This window comes from Phaseolus vulgaris, chromosome 1 (genome assembly GCF_051622355.1).
Source record: "Phaseolus vulgaris cultivar YP4 chromosome 1, ASM5162235v1, whole genome shotgun sequence".
Taxonomy (NCBI): Eukaryota; Viridiplantae; Streptophyta; class Magnoliopsida; order Fabales; family Fabaceae; genus Phaseolus; species Phaseolus vulgaris.
This window is the reverse complement of record NC_143498.1, coordinates 19,748,302-19,774,069: the sequence shown is the minus strand read 5'-3', so window position 1 is coordinate 19,774,069 and position 25,768 is coordinate 19,748,302. Positions and strand designations below refer to the sequence as shown.

Below are 25,768 nucleotides of genomic sequence, written 5' to 3'. Positions count from 1 at the left end.
AATATTTTTTTAGGATAAAGAAAACCTTAAAAGAGATTGCATAAGAAGAAAGTGGGAATCAACAATAATTCGTCATCTTAAACCAGCACCAAAACCAAAAGTTTAACCAATTAACCAATCCCAAAAGTTATACCAATTAACCAATCCCTAAAGTGTGGAGAATATGCACTAATCATTTCTAATGAACTAAAACATTGTTGTTTTGTTTCACCTAAGCTTCATCCCTTGGACTATCAAACTTGAGCCTGTTCAAGTACAATTCTACCCACAAAAACCAAAACCAACAACTCATAACTCTCAACTCTATGTGTCTCTCTCTCCTTTTGTGTTCTTACTTTTTTTCATTTGTTACTATTGCTGATTGTTGGAAAGTTGCATGTACAGTCCAAAGTTGAAGTCACTTTCTCCGCCTTACTATATTTTCATTTGGCCACAACCATTATTCATTCTACATACATTATTTTAGGAGTGTTAACTCATTGTGTCATCATCAATTAAAATTTATGAATTATAAAGAACTTATTAAACTAAAACTGAAATTCATCATCTTTATATTTTCTAATAAATCGTAATTAGTAATAAATTGAAAGCAGCATACAAAAGGGTGTTATTACATTGCGAAGATTGAAACAAAAAATAGACATGTGATTTTGTTTTCGACATATGGTAAATTTGAAGTTTTACTTATCACTCTAGGATGAGACAAATATGAGTTCTTCTATAAGTATTTTGAGTTCCATGACTTGAGTTCATTCCTTCATCTAGGTTTTTGTAAAAAGGTTTATTAATATTTTGATTACCTTGGAAATTTTATTTAATATACTGGGCGGCCTATTTTGAATTTTTTTAATTCTGTCCTTAAATTAATGTTTTAATTAGTTCTCAATTTTTTAAAATTTTTATAATTAGACCTGTTAATGAAATCGCCTTAAATTTTTATTTTCTGACACTTTAAACCACTATAAACTAATTACAAAAACGCAATTATCAAAAAATTACAATATTAAATATATGGTTACAATTATTTAATTCGAAGACATGATTAAATTTTTCAAAATGTTCGAGATTTGAGGATGAATTAAACCAAAGTTTAACTAATATGAGATTTAAATTCGTTTATAAGTTTGAAATTTCTACACAAAAAAAACTATTTTTTTCTATCATTACTTTAATGAAGAATGACCTAAAAAAGGAAGTCAAAAATCAAAGACCAGTGAAACTTACCGGTAAGAAAACAACAGGGAAAAAAAAAAGGAGAAAGAAAAAGAACAGTGTTTTGCATAATTTTTTGTTGAGTAAAGGTAATTGCTTCCTATTGATCCAGATTGTGTCTCCTACTCCACATCTAGAGCTCATTGAATTGGAGTTGGTGAGCCACTTTTTCGCTCCAACAAGTTTTTTCTCTTCTCAGAGACAAACTCAAAACATGGGTCTTGCACCTTCTCTGCCCATTTTCTTGGAGGCCTATCTGCAGCTTTGAGAATTTAAGGGATTTAAGATTTACATAACTATGTCAGTTTGGTGAGGTTTTTCTCTATTTTTTATTTTTGAATGTGAAAGCTTTGTGTCTTATTTTTATATTCTCTCACAGAAAACAACAAAACTCCTTGAATTGACATTAATTTCTTTTCAACCCCTCTGAGGGTCAAGTTGCATTTGAGGTTGAGGTGACGTTCATGTCTATAGTCTTTCAGAATATCTTCCAATATCCATCTCTTTTTATTTTTTTCTTTCAATTTTTTGCAACCTTTTCAGTTAATGCATTTATTCTTTTGGTTTCCTCGGGGAACCCAATTCTGATTTCCCTCTTGGTGTTGTTGATTGACCCCTTTATCCTGTTTTGGTTCCTAAGTCAAAGTCTTCTTCAGCTTGTGGTGATAACACAAGGGGATTCAAGTTCTGATTCCTGTGTGAGTGAGTGCCTTACAGGTTTGGCTTTGGCATCTTAAAAGGGACATAAAGCATCATAGTTTGTGGGAGGAACTAACTGTTGGTTATGGATTGGGACGGGAAAGAGTTTGCCTGGGATCCACGTGGGTTGGAGCTGGCTAATGGTGAAGGACAGAGGAATGAAGCTGCTTCGGTGGATTTGAGGCTTGGTGAGGAAAAATCAGTTCCAGAAGTTGCTAAGGACCCAAGAGACTCCAAAACTGTGTCTTCACCATCTGGGTCATCAAAAAGATCCCGCCTTCAGAATGGATCACAGAATATGTGCTGTTCTGTTGATGGATGCAGCTCTGACCTCAGTGATTGCAGAGAGTATCATAGGCGCCATAGGGTCTGTGAAAAGCACTCCAAAACCCCAGTTGTGTTGGTGGGGGGGAAGCAACAACGGTTCTGCCAGCAATGCAGCAGGTATGGTTTGGAGTTTGGCTATGTGGGAGTTGGAGATTTAGGGATTGGGATGTGTTCCCTTCTGATGTTTGGTTTGATGTGTTTTGTAACATGGGGTGTTGACAATTGTTGTGTAGGTTTCACTCACTTGGGGAGTTTGATGAAGTTAAGAGGAGTTGTAGGAAAAGGCTTGATGGGCATAACAGGCGCAGGAGGAAACCTCAGCCTCCCTCTCTTTTCATGGCTACTGAGAAATTCATGTACAATTACAAAGGTTTGTGCCAAGAGAGCCTTTTGTCTATTATTGTTAAATTGGTCTCAGTTGTGTGATTGAGTTGGAGTAAGTGTGAAAGGATAACCCCAATTGGACAGAAACAACAGAACCCTGTCACCAAACTGTAACCCTTTAGTTTTAAGCTGCTTAGTGATATGAAGCTATGTGAAATTAGAATTAGAACTTTGCTTAAGGTTATTTCAATTTTTGTAATATGCTGAATTCTATGCTAAGATTATACTTAGCCTTTACTATTTGGATTGTTGTCATGATAAAGCTAATTGATCATCAATCTTTAACTTTTACTAGAAACTTGGTGTTGGAATATGACATTTAGATCATACATGGTTCCCATGGAGTTCAATTGTTCGTTAAGTTTGTTGGAAGAAAAAAATAAGTAGAAGAGGATTTCTATTTCTTGAAACTCTTTATATGAGAGTAGAGACCTTAGTTTATGCTATATTTACCTGTAGGCTGTCAGTCTATTTCTTCTATTGACATATTCAATATTTTGAGCTATACTTTCAAAAGCTAAATGCTAAGTGCATAACATTTCATAAAACAATAAGTCACTCCTAATTCGATTGTCATGTGTGGTAAATACATAACCCTTTTTATTTTTAATTAAAGAAAAAGCCTCAAAAGCATTATTTAAGGAATTAAAAGTAGAAATGTATAATGAGAAAGTGTAATATTTAATGTTACAAAGCAAGTGGGAGGATTGGTCGAAGAATATTGTAGGAAGATTTAGAATTGAACAACACTAAGGTCTTAAGTTAGAACCTAAGACTTCATGCAAATCACCTCAACTTTCTAGGCCAACCCTAGCGACTTATCAAAAGTGCCTATAGAAATGCATTTAAGTTGTCCTTTAGAATTATTCGTTATTGATTCCTTAATTAGTGTATTGTGATTACTCCTTAACTAGACCCTTAATTAAATTAAAAAAAAATGTTATTCCCCTCCTATCTTGGAAAGAAAGTATTATTGAAAATGTAAATGCATTTAATGTTTTGGAAGTACTAAGACAACTTCAATATTTACCATACAATAGAAGGTAAGTAGAAGGATATAAAATTATTCTTAAACCATTGGTTTTAGACTGATATTAAAGATACAAAAGTGAACATTTTAGGGAAATAGAACATCATTATGTCTGAAATACAGAATTCATTTACTTCCTTTCTTTGATATTAACAAAAAATGTTGAACTATTCTAATCAGTTTCTTGTCATTTTTTTCATTAACAACAGTTTCTTGTCATTATTTCCCATCTTCCACTAATGTAATTAATGTGAACTTTTGCACTACCTTTCTACAAATTAGGACCAAGAATCCTGCATTTTGGGAGCCCGGAGACCTATGTCAACCCTATTATGAGGAGTATGTGGTCTGCCACTGCTAAAACTGGAGCTGAATCTGGTTATGATCCACCTCGACTTTTATACAGAATTGACAAGCACAAGCAAGACAAGGGACATCCTCTTTGGCAAGAAAATGATCCTATAGTAGGCAATGGTAATGAAGCAATGCTTGAAACTCCCATTTGTCAGCCTATTCATGGCACCATTACCCCATCAACCGGTGGAAAGAGCAGCCGAAAGCACTCTTCAGATGCAAAACCTGGATCCTTTGACTCAGGTTGTGCTCTCTATCTTCTGTCAACACTTCAATCACAAAGCCCAGAATCGAGTATGGTGCAATCTAGCATCACCTGTCCAATGCAATCTCCATCAGGATCTGTGCATTTTGATACTGTGAATGAATATGCGTACTCAGAAACGGAAAAAGATAAGCCTAGTGGTCAAGTATTGGTTCTTGATGCAAACACCACCAACCTTCACTACAATGGAATGCTGCAAATGGGGCTCGATGGTTTGGTTGAAAATGACGACCCACTGACACTTCCCTTCTTGTGGGAGTAGGTAGTTAAGTGGTTACGTCTTTTGTGACATTTATGGATTCAAAACCTTATCTGTGTGTACTCCGATGCTTAAAGCTTTAACTTCTTGAAGCTTTCAATAAGGGTCCTTTGTTGCTGTCAATTGAGTTGTAGTTGCACAATTGATTGTGCTGCTGAGGATGAAATCGATTGTCTGCCGTTATCTATTTTCTTTCACTTGTCATGAGATCAGTTTGAACAGTTCTTGAGTTGTTTTCTTTGATGGAAGATTTTAATATTTGTTGAGATTTTGGTTCATGATAGATAAATATCCCATTTGATGTACTAAAAAACAATCAAGATGGAATGCAATGTCTATAACTATAACTTTGTATTAAGCATAGCTTGGTGATTATTGACCACATGAAGTAATGTGCACGACAAAATCAACGAAGTTGGAGTAGGGTCAACACCTTTTCTAATTGGGTGGATGAAAGGTGGCAGATGGTGTCCACTTTTAGAAAGAAATCAGAATCAAATGGGAATTCAGATGGCCTTTGTTCCCTTAAATGATGGGGTTTGAAGAAAAGTTAGTGGTAACACACTGTATATCCAATAGCTATGGTGTTTTAAATTAGAAAAATAATTCCAACACGGTCTCTTAGAAGAAGTGCCTTTGAGTCACTCTACATATTTTCCCAATATGTTTTATTTTTCACTGATGGGTTTGGAGCAAGCTAGGACAGGGACCGACAACTAGAAAATTGTTGATATGACATCTTTCACTCTCATGCTTGCCTAAACTGTGAATGTACAACAACGACAGCAGTAGCGACTCCCACGATATTCTGGCTCCGGCGATTTTGACGATATTTCGGTGGCAGTGATGACAGTGAGTGATGGTGGGGCGATGCCTAACGGTAATTGAATCTTAACCCTAGACTCTAGATATCATATCAAGAATGAAGAAAATAAAAATAAAATTGAAATTCTTTGTGGAAAATACACACACATAAGGGTGTTTATTTATAGATGAAAACAATAACAAAATTAATAACATAATAACAAAATAATATAAATTATGGACTACAACTGGATCTATGGATCTATCTCCTACCATTGGACCCAATCTGTCTCCGACCACTATGCTAGTGACGACTAGATTTATGACTTCTTCCGCTGCCACTATGCCCAATCCATCTATTTATACTAATTATGTCTATTTTCATTCTTCTATTGACAAATTGGATGAAACTAATTATTACACTTGGGTCTCAGATATTAAATTATGGCTTAAGAGTCAAGATATGTGATCATCTTACCCAATGTGTTCACAATGTTGTTGAAGATGAGGCTTCTCGTTGGTATCAATTATGCATTGTTATTAAAATTACTATTCACTCATCTTTAAACACAAGTTTTTCGTGTTTTTGAGACGTGTTCAAAAGTTTGGGAACATGCAAAATTATTATACACCAATGATACTCAACATCTTTATGGTGTATGTTCAAATCTCCTTACCGTTGTTTCTCCCAAACGTCTTGATGGTACAATGACTGAATGTTTGGGTAAACTACATGCTCTTCTTCACGATTTTAATGACTTATTGCCTCCTGCCTCTACTCCTTCTCAAGAACCAGAGCAACAATCCAAACTCTTCATGTTATTGGGCTTACATAACCTTCCTGATGATTATTCTCATGTTCGAGATTAGATTTTGGGATCTCCTATTCCCAATTTTACTTTCAGATGTTCTACCCTTTTGCGTGTGCCATGTAAACACATCACTAATATACCTCTTCTAGTTGATGGCTCTTCTACTTTAATTCCTCAATGTTATGATTGCACTCGCCCTTCCAAGTCGGACAAAGGGTGTTACAATTGTGACCATTATGGAAAACTTGGCCACAAAATTGATCGGTGTTATGCCTTACATGGTCGTTCTCCTAGATCTGTTGCGATTGCTCAAACTGTTCTTGTACAACCTTCTACTATGGACCCTACTTCATCTGATATTTCAGGACAACTTACAATTTTCGATGAATTTCTTAAATGGTATGAGGATTGTCAGAACTCTGGTTCCAGCTTTTGTTGCACATTCAGGTACACCTTTTGTTGGCCTTACTCACTCCAATTCTCTTGGTCCTTGGGTTCTCGACTTAGGTGCCACCAATCATATTATTGGTAATAAATCTTTCTTCTTCTTCTTTATCTACCTCTGGTTATTTACAATCCATTACCATGGCCAATGACTCTAGGGTCTCATCCCATGGTGTTGGGACTATTCATCTTCTTCCTTCTTTGTCTATTGATAATGTTCTTTATGTTCCTAGGTCTCTTATGGTGAAGAATGGTGAAGATGATCACACTACTTGGAGGGTGGGAAACTCCAAGATAAGTGAAGGAAGAGCCGCCACTTGAAATGCTCACACACTCAAGATAAGACCAAAACATTTAAGAGACAAAGCTCACTAATCACTCAAGCAAAGTTTATTTACTATATTCAAAATCTAGTTGAAAATACATACGAGGCAAGGCACCCTATTTATAGGAATGGGTGCCTTGGTGGGGAAGATGGGGGAGCGGTAGAAAAGGTATATGAGAGAGGCGGCCTAGGGGTTTGACCTAGGTCAATGTCGCCCCTTAGTCCTAGCTTACCTTCTAAAGGTAGGGCACAAGCTAAAATGATAACTACACCCTCCCTATTATGTTAAATGGACCATACTCTACTAAAATTAAAAATAAAGGGACTAGTTGTTGCTCAACTCCCATGGCTTGGGCTCTACTCTTGATGATCCTCTAAGGAATAATGGACCCTAAAGCACTGGCTAGTGGTGTGTCCTGACCTAGCCCTAGATCATGTGTCATGCTCTTGGTCATCCTTCTAGAGGGTTGGGCTTGGTCAGTGGATGCTCTATCTCTCAGGTCTTCATCAGTATCTATCTTGTAGTATATCTTGATGGCATTGTTCTTACAGGCAGTGGAATCTTACAAGTAAAACAACACCTTTGTCAACACTTTCAGACAAAAGATCTTGGCAAACTCAGATATTTTTTTGGGATTGAGGTAGCACAATCAAAGGATGGTATTGTTATTTCTCAGAAAAAGTATGCATTAGATATTTTGGAGGAAACTGGATTAATGAATTCAAAATCTGCTGAAACACCTATGGATCCTAATGTCAAACTCCTACCTAGTCAGGGGGAGCCTCTCTCAGATCTTGAGAAGTACAGAAGATTATCTAAAAAAATGAACTATCTTACAGTCACTCGTCCGAATATTTCATTTGTTGTTAATGTGGTGAGTTAATTTTTTCATTCACCATGTGTTGATAATTGAAATGCATTCATTCGTATATAAAAATACAATAAAGGTTCTACTGGAAAAGACTTGTTATATGGTCACAATAATCATACTAGAGTTGTATTTTATTCAGATGTTGATTGGGTAAGGTCTCCGTCTGATAAAAGATCTACTTCCGAATATTGTGTTTCTATTGATGATAATTTAATTTCTTGGAAGAGGAAGAAACAAAATATTATGACAATATCTAGTGCTGAAGCGAAATATAGAGTTATGGCTTTAGCTACTTGTTAGCTTATTTGGCTTAAACAGTTACTAAAAAAATTGCAATTTGGTGAAGCAATAAAATGACATTCATATGTGATAATCAGGCTGCCCTTCATATTATGTCAAATCTCATCTTTCATTAAAGCACCAAACATATTGAGATTGATTGTCATTTCATTCAAGAAAAGATTGTGTCTGGAGACATCAAGACTGAATTTGTTAATTCAAATGATCAATTAACAAATATTTTCTTATAAATGCAATATTATATCTTCAAAGCAACACGCCATTTATTTTGGTATTATTAGGAAATATGAGAATAAACATTAGCATTTTTCTTTGATTATGTCGTTGTTAAAATGTGAAAGAGACTAGTTGTCTCAATTTGTGTTTTTCTTTCTTTGAAACAATATTAGTGATCACATAAACAAAAATAAAGATTAAAGTATATATCACTACAAGAAAAACATGAAATAGAAACCAATTTTAGAGACAAAAAATAAGTAATGATTATAGTAACTAAATTAGAGACTATTTTAGGAACTAATAAAAATTTTGGTTTCTAAATTAGTTTCTATTGTTAAATAGTTTCTAAATTGGTATCTAATTAGCTACCAAAGTTTTAACTACCAATTATTTAGTTTCCAAATTTAGTAGCAAAAACCTTGGTTGCTAATTAGAAATCAATTAAAAACCATTTAACAATAATAAAAATTAATTTAGAAACCAAAAAATTTTTTAGTCTCTAAAATGGTCTTTAATTTAGTCATTATAACAACTAATTATTTTTTGTATCTAAAATTGGTTTTTATTTCATGATTTTCTTGTAGTATATATAGTATTTTATTCAGTGAACTTGTTCAAATCAACAAAAATTTTATTAATTTATGTGAACTTATTTTAATATAGATCGAGAGAAATTTGCCCTTCCTTTACCACCTCACAATAGGCATAAAAAGCAAGAAATCAATAAACTTATGATTTTTCAAAATAGTTTCTTTTTCAGATTAAAACTAATTTTAATAGTTGTGCAGGGTAGATGAGGGTTTAAATATATATATTTTTTATACTCAATACCACTGGTAGAGCTCATAACGGGCAGGGGAGCCTGGATTCCCCAACTTCGTCGCCAGTTCACTACTTTTGAGATTTTTTTTTTCGATAGTAAAATCAAGGATCAGTGTTGTTGGTGATTAAAGTCACGGTAGTTGTTCCATACCATTTGTTCATGTGAAAGGTAAGTGATATGAGTTGAATTAGGATTAGCACACTTTGATTGATTAAATTTCACTTTTATTAAGATTTGAATTTCACAAATAAGGTGAGACTCAGTGAGGATCGCCACTGGACATGAAATTAACTAGGTGGTTAAATAAGAGTGAATGTTCTTTTCAAAGAGTAAAAGCAGAAAAAAAAACACAATTAAGGTGATGAATGTGGAAACAAGAGAAGACAAATATATGATAGAAGAGTACAAGTAAGGGAATGTCAAATAGAGGTGAAACTAGAATAAGAAAAGAAAAGGAAACTTAGATGTGTGGAGAACTTCAATGGAGATGGAAGAATGGAGGAGTTCACGCCACTTAGAGTAGGAGAATTCCAAGATAAGTGATGAATAAGTCTCCACTTGAATAGTCTACTAAAGATAAGACTTACAGAACTTTTGAATACTTATAAATTCACTCAAATAGAGTTTCTTTACTAAAAATAAGGTGTAATTTACAAGAGGGGATGACCGCCTATTTATAGTGTTAGGTGTCATGTGATTAAGAGAAAAGAGGAAGATTCAAATTTGTGCTTAATGTGTCAAGTGTGACTAGGAACACGCCACACCCAAGGCTTTCTAGGAAGCTGGGTTTTGTCTCCCTACTGGGTCCAAATGGAAGCCCAATTTATTACATTAAATCCATAATCTAGACAAATACAAGAGAAGGGAAAATAGTTGGTGCTCAGGCCCTAACTTATGTGTTATGCTCCTAGTAACTCTTTGAGAAATAGTATGTTAGAATTATAAACCTTAAACAAGAGAGAGAGTGAATTGTTGATGAAAGATTTTCGCAAGTATTGAAGGTAGAGTGAAAGAATATGAAGAATCAATCAATTATAAACTGTTCAGCCAATTAGAAAACTGTTTTTAGTTTGATTCCAGAAAATCAACCAGTTGTTCTTGCGAAACAACCGATTGTTTATATCAGCAGTATATAAAATCAAAGCTAAAGCAGTTTAAAGAGTGTAAGGATAGAGAGATACACACAAGATGTTTATACTGGTTCACTCTTAACCAAAAGCTACATCCAATCCTCGACTAACAAATGAGAATTCACTATGTAATCAAACCTAGATTACACAACACACACCAAGAGTGATTATCTTGACCCCCTTAAGAACACACACCACTCTTTGGAAGTACACACAGTTTCCAGAACAACTCTCTCAAACTGCATCACACCAAATCACAAATAAATACAATGATTAAGGAAAAAGGAAATAGAATACACCTAGGTGAAATCAAAGATTACAATCCAGAATTGCAAGACAATTCTATTTCGCACTTTGAGATGATCCAATAGCACTTTGAATTCTTGAAAACTAATTTTGATTGATCTCTCTTTCTTAGTTAATGACTAGGAGCATAAAACAACCTTTTTATACTCCTATCAGATGGTTAAAATATTTATTTCAAGAACCAAAAGCAGTTTGAATCATTTAAATTAGATTGGTACATCTTAATAATATTCTATTTAGGTTTTCAGAAGAAAAAAAAAGATGAATTTTTTAAACAATTGGTTGAATTGGTTTGTCAGCAAAGTCAAGCTTTTCAAATCTTTTTCAATATCCACTACGTGTAAAAAAATTGGTTGAATCGACATTTCAACATGTTAAATTTTCACACTCTTTAGAAAACACATTATTTTTCAAAAGGATTAAAATTTAATTAACCTTGGATCATCATAAATAGGGGATTAACAAATTAAAATACCTATAGACACACACACAACTAGCAGCAAGGTCTTCAAGCATTCTTCTTGGATTTGGAGACATTAAAGCACTTTCTTCAACAATCTCCCTCTAATTGATGAAGACAAATCTCTAGTTTGCTTTTGTTGTAGTGTTTGAATTTGATAGATCCTGCAAAACCTAATTTGTGCATATACAAAGCATACAAAGCATACATAGCTTCTGCATTAGCTTTTAAGTAGAAAAACCAGTAAAAGAAAGTGTAAAATCAGTGCAGAATTAACGTGCAGATCAAAGTTTCAGTTTAGAGCTATAGAAGAATAAGGCACCATAGACTGTAGCAGCAACATACAACACACAAAAATCACCAATTCTCCCCCTATTTGTCTTCACAAATAAAATAGGAGAAGGGATAAAAACATAATTAATAAATACATCAATAAGAAGAATGAAAATTAAAGCATAAAATCCTTCAATCCTCCTTGCATATTGGAGCTTAAATAACTGGTTCTAGACAGCCTCAATTTGTTCATCCAGATTCTGCAACCTAGCCATACAAAACTCATGATGATTTCGTTGATCATATGCCAAGCTATCCATGGGATTTATCATCAACCTCCCAAAGGGTGTCATGGAAGTGATACAATCATTCATAATTCTAGTGCTTGGACTAGCACCATAGGCTTCACCAGGAACATCAATGCCTTGATCTCCCTGTCTAGTTTGGTGTTTTTCAACTCCATCATCTCCATAATTAGCGGCAGCTTGATCATCGTCATCAACTTCAGCTTGGTTTCCAGTAGAAACCCCCTTTATTCTCCATCTTTGCTTACCCATTTGTCTTCAACTTTAATGAATCTCATCTTTCTAAGTGATCCATTATTGACTTCATGTGATGGCTTCACCACCTCAGATAATTCTTCCTCAAGATCAATTTCAAAGTAATGCATAAACTTTGAGATAAGAATAACATAGGGATAGTGGTAGTCACTTAACCTCATTGATTTTTGCATGTGTTCTTTGAAGATATGAATCCAATTAACCTTGATTTTCTTCATGATGCAGTATATAAGAACAAGATCCTCAGTAAGAGTTGAATGATTGGTGCATCTTGGAGTCTGCATCCAAGATACTATGAAAGCAATGAATCTTTCATTTAACTTCAAGCCTCCCACAAAAAAAGCCCTTCACTTTAGACTTAGAACTTTTGAGGCAACTTCTATAATACTGCATTTTGTTGTTTCAAATTTATGTTGAAGGTTGAAGTTGTGCTGCTTTTGGTTTGAACTTAGTCTAGGATGTTTAGAATTCTTGTAAAGATCATTCCCAGTCCCTTGCACAGGCTGGTTCAATCTATTTTAAAAGAGAAAAGTGTTTTTCTAAGCAAAGAGAAAAACAACTGGTTGAATTCACAATATAATCGATTGTTTGTGACTTAGCTTGATTGAAGGTTTTCAAAACTATTTTTGACTTGGTTAATAACCGTCTAACCAATTCAACCGGTTAAAACAATTTTTCGATCGATTGATTGTCACATTTCATAACAGCTTTTCGAAAACCTGTTAGATATGTTTTCAATTGGATCAAAACTGTTTTGACTCATGATTAACTGCCTAGAACGGCTAGTTTTAAGAGCTATAAGTATGACTTCTCTTTGTATTTCAAAAACAACAAGAAAACACATTTACAGTGAGATCGTAATTGTTTTTTAGAAGAGATTCAAATCAAGTTTTGCAAGATTGCTAAATAGTTGTGCATTGATTCAAAATTTGATCTTAGGAGCCCTGTGATTCTTGTAAATTCAGGTGTAATTTGTTCCTTTCTAATTCTTGTATTTGTTTTTTTATAAACTTGTGAAGTGTGTGAAAAACCTGTAAGGTCAGAGGGGGTTCTGACTAAGGTTGTGTGTTTAGCAAAGAGGGTGAGTGGTTATTGTGGTATCAAGATCACCTCTTTGTGATTGTGTGTATTGTAATCTATGATTGGTTATTAGTGGAACCTAGTGGTTGTTCTGGAAACTGGATGTAGCTCAAGGTTGAGTGAACCAATATAAATTGGTTGTGTAATCTCTCTCTCTCTCTCTCACTCCTTATAAACTGTTTGATTTAATTCTGTTTTTGTTGCTGCCATAAACAACCGGTTAAAACGAAGTTTCAACCTATTGAAATTCTGCAAACAGTTTCTTTTACATTGTTTGACTGGCTTCCTTGATTACTTCTTTTGTGATTGTTGTTAAAACTTCATTCTTGTCCAATCTTTTCGAAAATCTTTTGACAAACAATTCACCCTCCTCTCTTGTTTAAGCCATTAATTCTAACACACACATGGGGAGTAATCTCCATATTATTGAACTTAAAGCTTTCATGTCTCCAAATCCATGAAGATTACTTGAAGACTAGGTTGTTGCTTCTGGGCATGGGTTCTGGGTAGATTAGAATTTGTCAATCCACTCTTAGCTTAATCCAAAAGTGAATTAATCAAGTTCTTTCAAAAGAAAAATGTTTTTCAAAGTAGTGAAAAATAACTTGTTGATTTATCGTTTCGATCAGTTGTTTTACACTAGGTGGTTTTAAAAAGGATTTGAAAAAGCTGAATTTGGCTGACCTCACAGTCAAGGCCAATTCAATCGTTTAATCGAGCTTTCAATTGATTGTTTTTTTAAAAATCTTAACAAAATTGGTAAGTCTGGTAAATATGTAAGTCTGGTAAATATGTTTTCCTTGATTCAAAACTTTTTTTGCCGTGGATTGAAAGTCTAAAACGACTATTTTTTAGGCTATATAATTGTTGTTTACATCACTAAAAAATGAGAGAGATTAGATTACCAAAAAGTTTAAAAGTTTTTCAAGATTGCTTAAGGCTTTGCTTTGGTCAAGAGTGGAATAGGAACTGTTGTAATCCTTTTGTTAGGTGTGATCTTTCCTGTTCTTCCTTGTATTTCATTTCATATTTGATAACTTGTAAGGTACTGGTGTGTACAGTCAGACGGTGTTCTAACTTGTAATGTTTGTGTTTCAAAGAGGGTGAGTGTTCTTGAAGGGTTCAAGATCACCTTTTTGGTGTTTGTGTTGTGTAATCTGTGATTGATTACCTAATGGAATACCAAAAGGTTTCTAGGGACTGGATGTAGCTCAAATTAAGAGTGAACCAGTATAAACATTGTGTGTGAATCTCTCTATCCCTCACTGCTTTAAAACTGTTTGATCTGTGTTTTTGTAAACCGCTGATAAAAACATTCGGTTGATTCACATAAAGAACCAATTGATTTTCTGGAATCAATTTAAAACAATTTTGTTTCATGGTTGATCCGATTCCTTCTTCTGCAATCTGCATTAATCCTCATTCTTGTCCAGTATTTTCGAAAATCTTTCATTAAACAATTCACCCCCCCTTGTATAAACCTTTAATTTTAACAATTGGCATCAAGAGCTAGGTGCTTGAAAGTCACTCAAGTTTTGATTCAAAAATTTCTTCTACATGGCTGATAAACTACCCTTTGGGGAGAGTGCTTCTATTAATATCTGTGGTGCAAACTATCAGTTCTGGAATATTAGAATGAAAATTTGTGTACAATCAACCTTGGTCTGAATAGACTGAATCAGATAGGAAGAAAGCTAAATTTGATTGGGTTGCGAAAAATATAATAACATCTGCATTCAGTTCTGATGAATTCTTCAGGGTATCACAGTGTAAATCTGCAAAGGAGATGTGGGATATCCTTGAAGTCACTCATGAATGGACAAATGATGTGAAGAGAGCAAAGAAGCATGCTCTCATTTAAGAGTATGAAATGTTTAGAATGCAGAAGGGAGAGACAATCTCTAAAGTGTAGAAAAGATTCTCTCATATTATTAATCATCTTATGAGCCTAGGAAATACTTTTGAGAAAGAGGAACTCAATATCAAGATTCTCAAATATTTTGACAAAACATGGCAACCAAAGGTCAGAACAATCTCAGAATCCAGAGATTTGACTTCCAGACTACAACTTCATTGTTTGGGAAGCTTAAAGAGCATGAGTTGGAGATGAACAGGCTGTTTGTTCAAGAAAATGAAGACAAGCATGTTAGAAGCATTGCTCTAAAGACTGCTGGTCATGGAAGGTGTCAAGAATCAAGTGATGATAGTGATGAAGATACCTTTAGCCTGTTGTCCAAGAAATTCAGCAAATTCTTGAAGAAGAACAACAACAAGAATCACTCCTCTAATAGGTACAAGAAGTCAAATGATTTTAACACTAACAAGTATACATGTTTTGGCTATGGTGAGTAGGGACACATCAAAGCAGACTGTCCCAACAGTGACAACAAAAAGAAAGCAGAAATCAAGAAAAGTGAGAGAAGAGGCAAAGCCAAGAAGGCATGCATAGCTTGGCAAGATAATGAGGTGTCTTCCTCTAGCTCCTCCTCAGAAGATGCAGAAGTCAGTCTTTGTTCAAAGGCAAAGGAAGAATATGAATCAAGTACTGTAAGTTCAAACTTTTCCATTAATGTTGAAAACTATAGTCAGCTTCTTGAAGCTTTCAAAGAAACTCATGAAGAAGCTAATAGATTGGCCCACGTAAGCAATAAGTTGAAAGGCTTAAATAAATGGTTGGAAACTAAAGTCAAAACCTTAGAAGAAGAGCTGGAAAACTCCAGAAATGATTTTGAAACTCTTGAACTGATTTACAAAAACTCTTCTTGTGAGTGTGACTCAAGCTTTTGTAAAAACTATGAATCTCTAGAAAATAAGATTCATTATCTTGTGAAAACTGTGGATAAACATTCAAAAGGAAAATCCAACTTTGAGAATGTATTAACATCTCAAAATTGTGTCTTTGGAAAATCTGGACTTAGCCTTAATCCACATAGCAAGAACAGTGGCATTTCAAAATCTTTTTCAACCATTGCAGAAAAACAACCAATTGATAAGTTGAATAACTGGTTGTTTCTTGCTTTTATTGTATGAAAAAAGCATTTCATACACTGGCTGTTTCTTTCAAAATATTTTCCTTTGGCAGTGCGGCAGATGAAGTACCTTGTGGTTGCCATAAAATATTTCACAAAGTGGATAGAGCAGTAGCGCACATCACAACCCACAAGATCCAACACTTTGTGTGGAAAAACATAGTGTGTCGCTTTTGAATCCCAAAACGGTTGGTGTCTGATAATGGTACCCAGTTTGCGAGCCAACAGTTGGGCAAACTATGTACAAAGCTGGGGGTAAAGCAGGTGTTCACATTTGTCGAACACCCCCATTTGAGTCTGTCAACCGAGTTTTGCTCAGAGGTCTGAAGAGAAGGCTAGATAAAGCCAAAGGGACCTGGGAAGAAGAAGTTCCAAGAATTGTATGGGCTTACCACACTACTCCCCAGTCCACAACCAGAGAAACACCCTTTAGCTTGGTGTATGGTTCGGACGCGATGATTCCAGTAGAAATCCAAGAGAACTCGCCACGTTTCCAGAACTTCGTAGTTGAAGAGTCCAACGAAGAGAGAAGGGTGAACCTGGACCTACTGAACGAAGTAAGGGAGGAAGCAAGAATCAAGGTTGAAGCCTTGAAGAGAAGGGTGGAATACAAGTACAACTCCAAGCTGAGACCTCGCCAGTTCCAGGTCGTCGACCTGGTGATGCGAAAGGCCACCCGTACCAGCTAGAGAACAAGTTGTCCCCCAAGTGGACTGGTTCTTTCAGAGTGACAGAGGCCCTTGGGAATGGAGCATACAGGCTCGAGAAATTAGAAGGTGGGGCGATCCCTCGCACTTGGAACGCGACTCACCTCAAGTTTTATTTAAGTTAAGTTGTTTGCATTGTAAACAGTTTTAGGGGACACTCTTTTTCCCTTATAAGGGTTTTTTAACGAAGTCACCCAAAAAAAATTTTGTTATTCAATTAAGAAATATGTTGTGCAGTGCAGTTAATGAACCTCTCCCTTGGATTGATACACCAAGATCGGAAATAGTATGGTTCCTCGGTGAGCCTCCCTCTTGAGTGAGTTCACTAAGGCTGAGAATAGTATGGTTCAACCGTTAAAGACCTGTCCCTTGACTTCATACAGCAAGGTTGCAGTCAGTTATTAAGACCTGTCCCTTGACTTCGTACAACAAGGTTGCAGTTAGTTATTAAGACCTGTCCTTTGACTTCATACAACAAGGTTGCGGTTAGTTATTAAGACTTGTCCCTTGACTTCGTACAACAAGGATGCGGTTAGTTAAGAACCGTTCACTTGGGTTAGAAACACCAAGGTTGGGAATAGTATGGTTCCTCAGTGAGCCTCCCTCTTGCGTGGGAACGCCAAGGTCGAGAACAGTATGGTTCAACAGTTAAGTTCACTCTTGCCCTTACGAAGCAAGGTCGAGAACGTGTGGTTCACCAGTGTAATTAACAAGGCAGGCCCGATGATCTAAAAGAGGGCAGAGGAGAGATTAGCAGGGAGACCTTTCTCTTACCTTGCAAGAGGAAAATCAAAAAAAGCAAGAGGAGTTTTCCTTATCCTTGTACGACAAAGGTTAAATTCGTTAAGGGATTTGCGCACGTGCCACCAATTGCCTTGAAGACAATAAAGGTTAAGAGAAGTTAAAACAGACGAAGTTAAGCGTGTTACCTAAGAGGCAAACCTATGTCGAAGACGCTGTTAGTCGAAATTAATGCAAGTAAAAGCAGTTAAATGATCAAGACAGAGCATATCAAGAAATGACAGATATTCATAAACATATATATATATGCAAAGTGCGAATTGTTTGTCGAGAAGGTAAATTACAACAAGAAGTTATTCTCTAGGCATGAGCTGCCCATCAACGACCCAATTCGACTCTGCGAAAGGAGAAAGATCCACCTCAGGATGCACGCAGGCAAAATGAGTCATGGCATCTTGAAACCCCTCGCCATAAGCGTCGACGGCATCGTTGGTGAGCTTTTCCTCTGTCTTCTTGAAGAGTTAAACCTTCTCAGCCAGCTCCCCCTCCACTTGCCCCAATTGGACCTCACGTTGGGTGGCTCTCTCCTCCAGCTTGCCCATTTTAGCTTGTGTCTCCTCGACCTTCTCCTTCAGGTCGACCACCTCATTGCGGAGAGGCAAGATCTTCGCCTCAAGTTGAAGGGCCTCTTGAGACTTCTCAAAGAGAAACCTCTTGACCTCCTTCTCAGATTGACGAAGACCTTTGCTTGGAGAGTTAGCTCTTCCCTCAACTTCGCAGACTGAGACTGCGAGTCTTGTGCGTCTGGACGCGATGAGGAAGTCTCCAAGGATTTGAGCCACACAATCTTGGAGGAGGTTCCCACCCAAGCTCTCCACCACCTCTTTGTCTTGGAAGCGTCCAAGGGCTCGTTGGAGGATGGCGAAAGCGCGCTCTCTCTCCCCCCTCCCCCCCCACCTTCGTGCACGATAAGGTCGCGTGGGGAGGAGGCGCTCAGAGGGTTGTCTCTGAAGGATCTCTGAGTGCGATGGCGCCTTGTTGTCGCCAAACCTTTACCTCTTGAAGACGAGGCCCAAGTCGGTCTCCTCGTCTTCAGTACCAGTAACCACCACCACCTCTTTCTGCCTATTCTCAACAGGGGCTGGATCAGACGAGTTGGGGGCAAAAGTGGCAGGGGAAAAGAGTTTGAAGCACCCGTGCCAGCGGCAGCAACCCTACGCTTGGCCAACAGCTCAGCCTGTTTCTTTTTCTTCTCCGCGTTAAAGGCCATCTCTGCACAAAAGGGCAATATCCCACGATTGTATGATCTTTTCAATGTCAAACAGAGGGAAGAGGAATTGCTCGAAGAATACTTGAATAGATTATGTGCAGTCTAAGTAAGACTCCAAACTCAAGACGAGGAGATGGTGGTCGTTGCTTTCGTGCAAGGGATGACAGCAAGTCCGTTCAATGATTTATTAATCAAGAATCGGGCGGAGACGTTATCTGAGGTGCATGAACGAGATACAACCCTTATCGAGCCTGAAGAGGTTGTGCTCAAGAAAAACGGCAGGTCACGGTCGAAACAACCCGGATACAAGGAAAACAGTTGAGATCGCTTTGTCAGGAGAAATGAAACATCCACTGAGAAGAGAAAGGACTCGAGGTATATCTTGTATGTTGCCAAGAAGGATGAGCCTAAGACAAAAGCCAAGGAGGAGACAACAATCAGGCTTAGGTTCCGAGTACCGTGTAAAGAGCTCATAGGCATGGCAGGGGTAGCAGATAGGCTAGAGTTTACACAACAGAGAGATCGATTCTTGGGATTGCGAAGAGATACCTGGTGTGCCTTTCACACGACCTTTGGGCACGACTTTGAGTGATGCATTGCCATAAGTTATCAACTGGCTAATTTAGTCAAAGATGGTTTCTTAAAGGAATATCTCGAGCTCAGCCAGGAGGAATCGAAAGGGGAAACTACATCCATGGAGCAGACACATGAAACTCTGATCCATGGGAACTTGAACACCATCGCAGTTGGATTCTCTGGAGGTGGAAATTCAACTTCTAAAAACAAACGATATGCTCGAGCAGTGATGTCCTTAGATACAAGAAGGTTTGGTCATCCCACAGAGCCCTGCCTTTGTTTCACAAGTTCTGACCAAGAAGACGTGTCTCCCCATAAAGATGATCAGTGGTAATATCTGTTATCATGGTAGACGAAAAGTGCATAGAGTCTTGATTGATCAAGGGAGCTTGGTCGACGTAAGGTTTTGGGGAACATTTACAAATTTACAAATATCCCCTATCCAGTTAAGGCCTTATGATGGTTGTTTGGTCATTTTCGCAGGTGGCCAAGTAGAGGTACGAGGGTATGTCGACCTTCCTTGAATAGGTTGGGTGCAGTGGCCTTAAGCACACACATGAATATGAAGTTTCCCTCGTCCGAAGAAGGGGTAATTACGATCAAAGACCGACTGAGGTGGGTAACTGAAGTAGTTAAACGTATATATATTTTAAATGCAAATAAAATTTGTTAGGAATAATGTTGCATGGTACCCGAAAAATAAAGGTATACAATAACAAAATATTCTTGTTGATGAAATTATATTTTTGTTGATGAAATTATATTCCTGTTGATGAAATTGGTGAAGGAATGTCTTTAAAAGGGTTTAAGACCCTAAGTAAAGGTATGTTTTCAAAGACCTCTACACTGATACATATTTTCTAGTTTGAATGCTCTCACTGACTTAATCGTCAGAGTGTGATCAACAGGTGGAGCCCCCTTCGTCACAAATCGCTAACATCTTGGTTCAACAATACCAAGCAAATTCGCTTCAACTTGTAGCCCACTTTCAAGTCCGACCAAGATCAACGGGCGAGAACAATAAGTATAAGTCGTAAACCCATTTCTTAAGTCAATAAGTTCAGTAAATAGTCCATGATTTTCTTTTGTAAGTGTTAAGGTGTGACATTTTTATTCCAGAATAGAGGAGAGTGTATAAAACAAATTATGAAATTTGAGAAAGACTCAAATAATGTTATGTATTTCGAGAAACTAGTAAATCTTAAGATACATCACTCAATAAAGCTGATTTCAAAATAATTCAAAAATCAACCATCTCGCGATAAAATATATTCACAAAAATGTAACTACCTGAAGGTAAACTAACTTCAAAGAAATTTAAATATTAAGATCAATGAAATAGTTATTAAAAGGACAAAGAGTCAAAGGACTATTACAAGCACAACAACTCTCATATAATTCATAACAATGTTCAAGACATTTATTAAGTTTTAGGTATGAAATGGAGGTTGATGGAAGTTTTAATTTTTCAAAATGTTAAAGGGTTAACTTAATACACATTTGTAAAACCAATAATATATTTATAAAACATTTAGTTTACTCTCATTTGTAAACTATCTTAAAATGTATCTCTTTAACATTTTATCCCTTCTTTCTTTTTATTTAAAGTTTTTGCTTTCCTTTTAATTTTATAACATTTTATATCAATTTTTATCATTTATATGTTTCATGTATTTAGATTACATGGAAAGTCCTAATGAATACCCTAAGCCATCAAATTTGATAAAATTAAAAGGTGAGATTTAGTTTAAGTCTATAAACTTTGGCCATATTTGGATAAGTTTATGAAAAAGCAACTCTAAAAGAAAAAATATATAACAAAATGAAATAAACTTCATCATGAACTACAATTAGTTTATTATACATAAGCTAATTTGTAGAAATTCTCTTATATAACTTTTCTAAATTCATATTTTTAATTTAGGCATAAACTAATTTTAACTTATGAAAAATCAACTTATTTTTTATTTTTATTTTTATTTCCCAGGTGTTTCTAAATCAGCTTCTCCACACAAATTTTACATTATATTTCGGATTGCACAATCCAAAATATTAAACATTAAATGACATTAAAAATAAATAATATCGAATTATACAATCCAAAATGTAACATCAAATAATTTTAACTTTCGGACTGTGTAATTCTTTGGAAACTTTCCAAATCAATGAACCCAAAATTTCCCAAAAAAATTGCATGAAAGGTACTTTTAATATTTTCCACACCTTATGGGGTGCAAGATCAATAGCCTTAAATGGATCCTAACCCCTCATTAAATATGCCCCTATGAATTCCCATAACCTGAACAGGATAAGAACTAGGATATGACTGTTCAACTGGATTGAGACATCCTGAAAACTGACCCAAGCTCAATGGTTCAGTGATTTCAGATCAGACCAAACCTCAACCACAATCAAACCAACTCAACATTTGTTGCTGATTGGTTTGGGCAGGTCTGGGGTTGAACTACATCACTATACACGCCAACATAGCAAAAGAAAAACGACCTAAGTTTAGATATATAAGCCTGAGATTTTTTTTCCTAAAACGACCTAAGTTTCAGTTAAAATACAAATCACCTTACAGTAGTGGTACAATGACTTGCACTCCAAAGTTAATATTTTAAATTCCAAGTTACAGCAAGATGGTTCTCAGCAGTCAAATCATGTAAAAAAACTGGAATGAGGAATAACCAAAACTGTCATGTCATATTATTGCTAAATATATATACGAATACAAGGGTCATTCAAGAGTAGTATGCAGTAAAGGCACAAAAACAAGTATTCATTAAAAGACAATAAGAGAAACATAAAAAAACAATTACTGCACTAAGATCCGCATCACCTGCATAAACATTAATGCTTGTCCTCCTTATGAGTGTCTTTCGGAGGAACCTTTGATTCAAGTTCTTTGGGAGTGGACTTCTCCATTGACCTGAAAAGTTGGCACAAAAATCATGTTACAACATAAGCATTGAGACGCTCTTACTAGTAGAACAAAATTACAAGTTTAAAACATTATTTTATTAGGCAAACTGCGTAGGGTTTTTTTTTTCTAAGAATACCTTAAAAAGATAAATCACAAAAATACGCACAAAGCATAGAGGAGAGAATACATTCAATATCCAAATCTTAGTGAGAGAGTTTATAGCAAAACAGATTCATGGAGACATTTGAATAATCCAAGTGGGAATAAATTTCAATCCGCACAAACATTCATTGTAGAATTCCATTTTCATTTTTAAATATCATGCATGTCCTATGGGACCACTAGCCCATTTCAAATAATCCATTGATCAGGCCACTGATCATATCCGCTTCATGAAGGATGTATTATCTGTCTGAGGCAGAATGCGATCGAAGAACATTGTCCACCCACAGTGATATTGGTCAAGGAAAACTTTGCCCACCCACCATCAGTGACTCACTGGTTACAGGTACTTGATCAAAATGCGCATAAATAATAACGTTTCTGTGGAATCCTTGCAATCCATGACTCACCTTTATTTTCATTCCATTACTCATCAAACAACTCTTGACATATCATAATTCATTGAAAATAATCAAACAAATCTCCGCCTCCACATATTCTTTTATCATCTTGCCCACAAATCAATTACTCATTAAAGCAAACATATGCTTCAGGAATCATTCCATACAGGTTTTTTCTTTAATATTTAACCATCATATTATAGCAAGTACAATATATATTATTAGTATTCTTGTTATTGTATATACTTAAGGTGTGCTAGTTTGGGATCTATTAATTAATACTTATCATACAACTTAAAATATAGACACCTAACACATGGTCATTTTTCTCATTTTTTCTATTCCTGCTAATTGGGTTTTTAAAAGAAAAAGTTATTGCTTAAGAGAACTGTTATCCTTTAGTATTTCAATCTCAATCATACTGTTTCTCGTAAATTAATAATTCACACTGCACCTACCTGCTCATGATAGAATTAAATCTCAAACAAGTGCGAGCACACCAAAATAGCCACTCTGCATTGGAATTACTAGATTACGTTTAGTGACTAATCACTTCTTGTTTCTTCCTCCAAGATCACTCATGCAAGATTTAACAATCATTGCAACTTTTTAAATTACATCACAATAATTTTTAATTTAAAAATTTGTACTTTCAAATGTTTGGGTATCCTTTTATTCTAGTATGACCAAAATGTCTACAGGGCTCTTTGAACAAGATTTCCCTACTCTCCCAGACAGCATATGCTCAAGTAAGAGGCCCATACCAACATAAAAATATCTGCACATCACCCAAAACAGATTTTGACAGCATATCAATAAGAGAACTATAAACATTCATCCCTTGCATGACTACCTTGTACTAATAAAGTGAAACAATACCTCACTTGTGTTTTCACATTAGCCTCTCAATTCAGAGAGAGAGAGAGGGTGAAGATTAGAAAAAGATAAAGAACAAAAGTTAGCTATTTCAATGGAAATTATCGGAAATTGTGTTTTTCATCCAACAATACAAACTTTCTGGTGCTACATTGTATGTACTACATACACTAGTTACAAGCTCTAATTGCATGCAAGAAAAGCAAGAGTCTTGCACAGAGTTACCAGGTTCACAGTACTCTCTGATAAGTGTTACAAAAATGGATATGCAATGCATCACTTTGAAAAGTATGCAGCACAAGTGAGGTATACTTAGCTAGTACTCTATTGGGGACTATAGTAAGATTTTGTACTTGCCTCAATCCAATTCATAGGTTTGTGAATAAGTGAGTCTGTTTAGATAAGTTTCTCCATAAGCATTTTTAGGAGAGAGGAATAAGAATAAAAGACTTGATGAGTACATGAATTAAAGATAAAGAAGGAGCTTGAAGTAAGAATAAGAATTTATATTTTTGTAATAAGAGACTTTATGGACATTAGTTTCTATTAGTTAAATATTAGATGGTTTATTTGAAGAGCCTAAGTAGTGGATGGGCAGAATAGTCTTGGTCTATCATATAAATAGGTCTATGTTGACTTTTTTAATCACTTTAAACTTATTTTGAATGAAGTATGAGCTTTGGTGAGAGAATTTCACTTCTTAAAACAACTCTTGATCCTTATCTTTGAACTACTAATTCAAAGTGACAAATTTTCCTCTACTTATCAATCTTAATTGTGATCTCTTCGACTCATCAATCTTGATTGTGTCATCTTCATTTCTAATCCCCTTCAACATTTTCTATTTTCTTAATTTTTCTCTTCTCCCATCCGAGGTTAGATATTTATCAAAACTTTTACAAATTAGCTTATATGGTTGAAGATCCCATATTGAATAGAGATATGACAAATTTATGTACTAGTATATACACCTTATACAAGTAAGTTTTATGCAATTGAATTTGACTTAAAATTCACTTTTGAAGATGTTCAAAGATGTCCAAAGAATCACAATCAAATAGTTTCTCTCTCAAATTGTCACGCCCGTCATGGCCAGAAAATGAAATCTATAGAACCATATTGAAAATTGAAAAACTATTACAATAGCAAGCGCATGAGACAATCGCCATATAAAATCAATTTATTTATTTTCACTGAACTTCTTTTTGGGGGAAAATCATGTGACGCAATCAGACAGCAGGGATTCGAAACTAAGATCACCACGTTGAGAGAAACTAATCCCTTTGACTAGACACCATCATCTAAAATCAGCAGCAGCTGCATTGCTAGGCACAAATGGGTGTTCGCAGTTGCTCTCTCTCCTTGTTAAAACAATAACCTCACCCCGAAGCACAACCATACTAATCCATATGCTTGCATTAAAAAAAACCATACCCCTTAAATGTTTTATACTCAACGATTTATGATGTTCAATCTCAGTTAAAATTTCACTCCTCCAAAACCCAAATTCCCATTCAGTCTCTCTTGTACAATTACCAAAAAATTCAAACTTCAATTACAACTAAGAAGAAGAAAGAGAGTAAAAGTACTAACTTGGAAGAGGCGGCAGATTCTTCTTCGAGCCAGTTGCGAACGTGCTTGATGTTGCGGCGGAAGATGGAGGCAGATTGCTTGACGTCACTCCTGAGGAGAAGCACAACGGCGCTTACACCCGCCACGGTCAGGACAAAATTCGTCAACCCCATGCCTTCGCTTCCCACTCAACACAAGGGCTTCCTTTTCTTTGGGGAATTCGGCACCTACACAAAGGTTACACCATTTTAATGTTCCTTCAATTTCAACCATTTGATTTAAAATAGTATATTTTGCTAATTTAGTTCCTATTTTGCATCATCTTATGGCCAAAAGATGGATTCTTACTTTTACAATAATATCAAAAAGAGTTTAATTTTTATTCATTGTTAATCTAAAATATTGTTACATTATCAATTAATATAAATATTTATTCACATAATTTTTAAGACAATTACTACAAAAAAAAAAAACAAACGTATTATGATGATTTTTTTTACACAATTCGTGATAATTTTGAATTACATGATAGAGAAAAAAAAAATATATTGTTAGTGTAAATACTATACT

General features: G+C 35.6%; 2 protein-coding genes and 1 long non-coding RNA gene across 5 annotated transcripts; 1 reads left to right on the top strand and 2 right to left on the bottom strand.

The window, feature by feature from the left end:
* Positions 1–1,212: 1,212 nt before the first annotated feature.
* On the top strand, positions 1,213–4,796 carry LOC137813674 (putative squamosa promoter-binding-like protein 19). Of its 3 annotated transcripts, none has more exons than XM_068616054.2 (5): positions 1,323–1,512; positions 1,592–1,667; positions 1,930–2,355; positions 2,472–2,608; positions 3,935–4,796. In XM_068616054.2, exons 3-5 carry the CDS (start codon positions 1,997–1,999, stop codon positions 4,531–4,533), a joined length of 1,095 nt encoding a protein of 364 aa, XP_068472155.1. In that variant the 5' UTR covers positions 1,323–1,512; positions 1,592–1,667; positions 1,930–1,996; the 3' UTR covers positions 4,534–4,796. The 3 variants fall into 3 exon arrangements, with proteins under 3 accessions (XP_068472153.1, XP_068472155.1, XP_068472154.1); XM_068616053.1 differs by having other exon boundaries at positions 1,372–1,521; XM_068616052.1 differs by lacking the exon at positions 1,592–1,667 and having other exon boundaries at positions 1,213–1,521.
* A 5,524-nt stretch (positions 4,797–10,320) lies between these two features.
* On the bottom strand, positions 10,321–11,198 carry LOC137813673 (uncharacterized). Its single transcript, XR_011081477.2, has 2 exons — positions 11,041–11,198; positions 10,321–10,498 (listed from the first exon to the last, which is right to left on the bottom strand). It is a non-coding gene; the product is annotated as an uncharacterized LOC137813673 (long non-coding RNA).
* A 10,750-nt stretch (positions 11,199–21,948) lies between these two features.
* On the bottom strand, positions 21,949–25,438 carry LOC137813672 (uncharacterized). The gene is made up of 2 exons (XM_068616050.2): positions 25,220–25,438; positions 21,949–22,193 (listed from the first exon to the last, which is right to left on the bottom strand). Exons 1-2 carry the CDS (start codon positions 25,369–25,371, stop codon positions 22,115–22,117), a joined length of 231 nt encoding a protein of 76 aa, XP_068472151.1. The 5' UTR covers positions 25,372–25,438; the 3' UTR covers positions 21,949–22,114.
* Positions 25,439–25,768: the final 330 nt, after the last annotated feature.